The 7,777-nt window shown below is 28.7% G+C and overlaps 1 protein-coding gene across 1 annotated transcript; it reads left to right on the top strand.

Annotated features, from left to right (window-relative positions):
- Positions 1-5,608: 5,608 nt before the first annotated feature.
- LOC145139396 (uncharacterized) lies at positions 5,609-6,646 on the top strand. The gene has a single exon (XM_079073234.1). The coding sequence runs from the start codon at positions 5,609-5,611 to the stop codon at positions 6,644-6,646; it is 1,038 nt and encodes a 345-aa protein (XP_078929360.1).
- The last annotated feature ends 1,131 nt before the right edge of the window (positions 6,647-7,777 follow it).

Genomic DNA, 7,777 nt, shown 5'->3' with positions numbered 1-7,777 from the left:
TATAACTTTTCATATTAATGGATTAACCTATTAACTTGGACTCGATCCTCAACAACCTTTACAAACTGCAATAGCATCATACATTTCTTTTTATCTATCAATAGCTATGTCATTTTTTTTACAAATTACAACAACATACTTACCATGAAAAAAACTTTTAATTTTAAACTACAACTTAGTTTTTTTTACATGTAACAACAATATACAACACTTAATATCAACATCCTTGCTTACCGGTTTCTCAAATTATTAATACATGAACCATATTAGAAGTTGGCTAAGAAGTTAGAATCTAAATTAGGAATGATCTTATTTCCTTGAATATCAGATTTACGGTATTATAGACAAATTTTTTATTTAATTCTTAAATTTTCTATGTGGTCGTATTTATATGGTAGAATCAAATTACATAACTACAATTAATATTTTTTTATCAAATTACACAACCAGGTATAAATTTTGGTTTTTTTTTCCAGATTTTTAGCATCATGTGCTTTTGTTGTTTGCAACTTTGTAGTGTTACATGCTTTGTTTTGGGCAATAAGGTTTTATTTGGTTCTTAAATTATTTTGCAGAAAGTAATCCAATTTGGTATTATTGATCTCACAAAAGGCAAGTCTCATGTCTCTTTTAGAGTATCTATTGAGTTTAATAGTTTCTTGTCTACATTTGTTTTTAAAAAATGTTAAATCTTGATTTAATGAATGCAGGTCAGCAGGTATTAAAGGTGCAAGAAGAGCAAAATATTAAATATAGGATGATCATGGCCATGTCAAGCCAAAATAAAATTTTAAAGTAACAACTGCTAAATTCAAAAGGTAAACACTTGTAATGCAAAATACATATTATACTTTCCAAATAAATAACCAAAACTAACCTCACATTTTAACTAACATCAATAAATTATGATTACATTGTCTTGATTTTTAATTATACATTATAGAGAGTCGGTTAATATATAGTCAATATTTTTATATTCGTATCAGTTTTGAACTACAAAAACTAAATTCAAATAATAAAAATGAAATGGAACATATACGATGGTAATAATGTGAAAATTACCTTCAAATTTGGTCTGATACAAAAAAATAGTCTAAAACTTATTTCTAAAAGTAACAAGAAATAACAACGAATTTTAAAAAAAATGAGAAATTGCAACGAACTTTTCAAAACTATCAAGAATGTATAATATATGATGATATTAATGCTAAAAAACACCGAGTTTGGTCTTATGCAAAAAAGAATAATTTTATATGAAAGTAGGATTGCAGTAATACTAAAAGGACTTATATGTTTTTTATCTGATGCAAAAATGTTCGAAACATACTTCTAAACCGACAAGAAATAGCAATGAACTTTAAAAAAACAACTAATATATAACAATGTACTTTCAAAAATCTCAAGGATGTAAATTACAGAATGGTAATAATGATAAAAACATTAGTTTGGTCAGATGCAAAAAAGAAAATTTTTATACTGAAGTTAGGATGCTAATAATGCTAAAATTGGTCAAATACTGCAAAATTTGCTACAATTGGTTTATGCCTGATAGTCGGAGGTACATGCTATACTCATCTGACAAATTTCATTCTTTCCAAAAACATTCAATTCCATTCCTTACAATTAACACTTCTTTCCATTAAACTTTTATGATCGTTTGGTGTTGTATTCAAGTATCTTCTCAGTATGCGATTTCCATCTTAAACCGTTTAATAGATTCCCTATTCAGTCAATTGTAGGTTATCGACGCCTCCATCTTTTTAACATTCCCATAAATTCGGCCCAATTTTATTAATCTCTATTTGAAAATTTTAACTTTTTTGATCTGTTTAGGGTTGTCCGTTGAACCCATTGAGGCGGTGATGAAGGAATTCGAGCTTTTAACTGCATGTCCTGGTAAGTCTCTACCTTATCACATGTTTAAGAAATGGAACCTCAATTTATCAATTTCCTTAATGGTCTTGTCCCGCTTTAATTACGGTTGGCTACTTTTGTATTAAATGGGTATATAATGAAAATCAAGTTTTTTTTTGTTCTTTTATCTGTTTAGCATTTAAGCAACAAGAAAACATTGTTTTTTTTTAATTCATCTTGAACAACCATTTAATAGCTATATGTAAAAGATATGAATACTCAGCAGTTAAGACCACAAACCTTAGTCAAACGTCCGCAAATGTCTTGACGTAAGCATTTATTTTTCCATTATCTTAAAATTAAAAAAAAAACATCCTCATGTGTTTAAATTGTTTAATCCATCTCATAATAACAAGTAAGTTGTGTGCCAATTCTGTCTTTTGACATTTTCAATGAATCATGAGCAATATCTAAATTGAGCAAACATAACTGTTTTTATATTTATTGGTTATAATTTCTTTATATTTAATATTGTAGGGGTTGTATGTGGTTCATTTTAAAGGAACATAAATAAGTTGCTTTTTTTTGAAATAATCAAGTTATATTTCGCAATATAACCATAAAATAACAATGTGTATTTTGAAAGTACATTGTCAAATGTTGGGCTATACTTGCGTAGACCCACTTTCACGCATGGTCGGCTCTATATAGTTGTTTCCCGTGTCACAAGTAAAAAAGGTTTGGAGTTACTCATATGTGACGAGTAAGGTAGTTCAACTAACAAAACAAACAATGTTGTCTACAAAGAGGTCCTTCAATGAATATATATTTACCGATTTCAATGTATTTTCTACACATTTCAATAATATCAATAACCATGATTTTTTTATAATTATTCTGCAAAATCTATATACATCTGTATTTTATTTATGCGTTCATCCACGTAACGCGGGTCATAATCTAGTAACTAAAATCATACTAATAACTTAAAAAGGGTAACATGTTTTAAATTATGTACATATTTAGTTTTTTATATTTATTTTTATATACATTTAAATATTTATGTTTTTTATACATATTTAGTCACTTATGTTTTTTAATTGTATACATATGACCATTATATTTAATGGTTATATATATATATATATATATATATATATATATATATATATATATATATATATATATATATGGGAAGGCTCATGCGAAAATGCAAACAATATATGAAAATGCAGGAACCAATAAGAAAATGCCACATCATTATTCATGTTTTCTTCATTTGTTTACTTTAAATTATTAATAAAGAGTAAGAAAGTAATTAACATAAAAACGTGATTGAATAAGTTGTTCATATTAATAACCTTAAACAAAAACTGACATATTAATTTAAAATTAACTTCTTCAGTCTGTTTATGATCGACAAAATCATATCCATTAAAATCATTGATTGATTTCATTACGATATCAAATTGAAGAGATGTCTACTAAAGAATATGAACAGATTTGTTCTACTGATTTAATTGATAAAGCAAATGAATCTTCCAATGCTTTAACTATTGGAACTTCAATATCAACATTAAACGATGGAGATAAAGGCAAGTTTTCAGTCATTATAATTATTATATTTGTGATGTTAATATTCAATATTTAGATTTGACTAACATTACTACACTATATTAAAAATTCCATAAATTTCTTTTAACGATGATACTGAATCCTTCATTCAACCTTCAAAAGGAACTTCAGGATCCACAACAAAGGAAAATCTTAAAGGCATGTTCAATTACTTTTTATTAAATAAATATTTATATATATATATATATATATATATATATATATATATATATACTTATTTCAATATTAATCTTTTTGAATATTGGACAGGAAATCATGAATTGCAAGACTCTTTCAATGTTTTAACAGTTGGAACTTCAATATCAACATTCAACGATGGTGATAAAGGCAAGTTTTCATAAATTATAAGTAGTATATTTCTGATGTTAATATTCAATATTTAAATTTGACTTACATTACTAAACTATATTTAAAATTACTAATATTTCTTTAAATGAAGAAACTGAATCTTACATTCAACCTTCAAAAGGAACTTTAAGTTTACCATGTTCGAAGACAATTCTTTTACTAAATTTTTTATCACTTCTGTTAACCAACTTCCTGCTCCTTGTAATGCTCCGAACTTCAAAATCAGAATCACTTAAATAATCTAAAATATGTATAACAAAAAAAAATATTAACTTAAAATGTAAATTACTAATTAATTTAAAGAATAACAAAATTAGGATAACTAACCTTCTGTATCTGATGATTTTGAGTTTAATCGACCAAACAAACCACGTTTTCTCTTTTTCATTGAACTATACACATACTGATAAACATTATTCCTTGGCTTTTTCTTCTTCCAAGAATTACTAGATGAAATGTCAATTGTCTTCTTCATAGAATTACTGGAATTAATCTCAATTGGACTCTCATTATCTAAACATAGAGGCATAACAAAATCAAACCAAATACAATCTTAAATATGTCATTTTATAAAACTTTAACAACAAAACAAAATAACTTACTCTCCTTCTTCACTTCACCAGATCGAAAATTTTCTTCTTCTGATACTTCATCATCATCTATTTCGATAGGATGATCACGAGAATTAACCATGAAATCAACTTTGTCCACATTCTCATTTAAATAATCCTTCTTCCTGGAAACCATTTTCTGCGACGCAATTGGAAATTTCTTCATGAATTTTGAATGTGAACTTACCCTATTCCTGTTAACTTTCGCATCTAACAAAGCTTTAAACGCAAACATTATGTTGCATAAAATATAAATACATAATCTATTAATAGAGAAAACTTAAAAGAAAAACTCTGAATAAATTTTGAAATAAAAAAAACGAAGATCTTCATACAACAACGTATAAACGGTTACATCAATTTGAAAACCGACTAATCAACCTTCACCGCCGGTTACATTCATAATAGATAACTACATGGATAAATTACATTTATAACCTTTTAATTAAAATAAAACATAAAAACCAATACATTACGTGTAAAATAAAAAAAAAACTACTACTATACACATGCTTAATTCCTATTGGTTCTTTTCATTTTGACATATTAATCTCATTTGTATGCGAACATAAACCCACTTTTATATATATATATATATATATATATATATATATATATATATATATATATATATATAAACATTCACAATCTAAATTATGTTACTATTTATCTTATTATCGTTTTTTTTATAATTTTGTTATTACATTTTAAAATTCGTTATCAAAATCATTAAATCTTCTATACAATTGAAAAACAAGAAATATGCTACCATGCTAAATGAATTCTATCATAGAATTTCTATGATTTAGTTATTATTAATTTATTATCAAGTTAGTATCTACGATCGCTTGAAATCTAAAAGCTTAAAATAAAATAGTTCTATTTTTAAATCTAAAATATTGATTCTTGACTCGCCGTTCAATTGAAAAAGATTTCTATAATTTAATGTCGTTTTTAAAATTTGGATGACCAAAAATCAAAAAATTGACCTAACAAATGTCCTTATTTATAATTTGTCTTAATTTGCACAAATGATTGTCGTAACTTTTTCATTTAAAAATAAAATTACGAAGAAATAAAAACTAGAACCATTAGAAATCCATGATAAAATCCTTTCTTGCTTTCCCTTATTTTCATCTCCTTTCTTTCCACCATCATCTATGGACTCCAGCAACAGTGGCAGCTTTCAGTCATCAAGCGGCGGCGCCGGTGGTGGCGATAATAATGAAGAATATGATTCAAGAACTCCATCGATATCTTCCTTCCTAAATCCTTCCAACCACTTCAACCCTAACCTCAACCACCTCCTACAACCACTGTCGTCATCATCTCATCACCACCACAACCACCGTCCGCCACCCTCTGACACCTCCTTCTTTGATCCTTCTTCAACCTCGTCCTTTTCAACCCCAAACACGCTCCAAGATCTCGGCTCAGTCTGGACCGGAAACATCCGCTCGGACCGGAACCTCGCAGACTTCGGTACCTACGCTATTAACCCTAACCCGGCATCAACCATGGATACAAATACAAAAACTAGTCATGGATCGGATCATCTTCATCAAGTAACAGTAAAGAACCCAAAGAAACGTACGAGAGCTTCCCGGCGAGCACCCACCACCGTTCTCACCACCGACACGACTAACTTCCGGCAAATGGTTCAAGAATTCACCGGCATCCCCACCGCACCTTTCTCCTCCGCCCCATTTTCTCGCCGTCTGGACCTTTTTGGTCGCGGTAGTGACGGCGGCGGCGGGTCGTTGTACCCTCTCCGGCCGTCGGCGCAGAAAGTTCAACAACAGCAGCCATCATTTTTGAATTCTACGGCCAATATTGTAGAGTCTGGCACTAGCAATAATATTACTGCCGCCACTACTTCAAGTAATTACCAATTAGCCCCTTCCGATATCCATGATTTTCAAAAACAACCCTCTACTTTGTTAGATATACAAAACCCAATGTTATCGTTTCAATCCCTCTTACAAACCACACTTCCTCAGCAGCAATCCAACCATTTGAGTGGTTTTCATGATCCTTCTAAGAGATGGAGGAGCGAAGATGAAAAATTGGAAAATTTTGAGGGGTTAATTGGAAATACTCAAAACATTGGCGGCTCAAAGAATGTCGTGGTTTCATCAAGAAATGGTGGTGATCAAGTTCAAGGTAATGAAGAATCATGGATTTGCCCTTCTAATTAATTAGGATTTATAATTATTTTTATGTAGTAGTTTTTATCGATTATCTCCTTACACAAATTATAATGAGTTAAGTTTATGGTTAGTGCCTAAATACATAAAGTTCATATGTATATAGAGGCACATACATTGTTGAAATAGGCCTTACCAACAAAGATTGAAACGAAAATTTGTTTATTAACCCAAATCTATTCAAATTATTTGAATAAGTTATAAAGGGTCATTAACAATTTTTATCTTGGTCATAAACGATTAATCTTTTAATTATATACCACTTTTAGGGTCATAAATGATCATCTTTGGTCATGTTCTCCATCCATTATTTCACTTCTAAGCAAACATGATGTTCAAATGGAATTTAGTGAGTTTTGTTAAGATGTTACATTCACTAACCATCTAAATACTTTCGACAATTATTTAATTTTATGTTTTAGTTCTCACTAGTGTAAATTTGTAAGTAAATATGAGGATTTTAGAGGTAACTATAAAAGTTTACATTATACATGTCATTTATGGTAGATAAATTTCTAATAAGAACAGAAGATTTTATTAAGACGGTTGAATGAGGTGGTAAGTGTAGATTTATTTGATAATGAAACTTTACCATTATGACATGCCACAACATTCAATATATTTTCAATTTAATTACCATTGAATTCTTCAATGGAAAAAATGAAAGTTTTTAAATTCTTCAATAAATATAATAAATTAGTTTTTGTATTGTTTCATTGAACTTTGAAGAGTTTGAACGTATTATATGAAAAAATTGTTATACTTCCATGGAATATGGAATTGTTATATGACAATTTATAAAATTATGGAGTTCAATGCACTGTGAATGGCGTAAGATTGGATGAAATCGTAAGCATGTTTGTATGTCTTATGTTATGTGATTGTCGTTTAAAATTCATATTCTAATTAAATCAAAAGGAATGGTCACTTTTTGGTCATATAATTTTGCTTTACATCAACTGAATCTTTTCATATCTAAAGGAATTTAACATTTTGAAACTCTATTGAGTTGAACTTTATCGAGTTGGAGTGTGGATTTAAAAATATTCGAGTTTTATGTAGATGTGAGTATAATGGGTTAAGCATGAATCATGCCTGCTTATTTTAGGGTAAACTATAGTT

The sequence above is a fragment of the Lactuca virosa genome, chromosome 9 (assembly GCF_052849685.1).
Source record: "Lactuca virosa cultivar CGN04683 chromosome 9, Lactuca_virosa_CGN04683_v6, whole genome shotgun sequence".
Lineage (NCBI taxonomy): Eukaryota > Viridiplantae > Streptophyta > Magnoliopsida > Asterales > Asteraceae > Lactuca > Lactuca virosa.
This window is presented reverse-complemented; position numbering and strand designations above follow the sequence as displayed.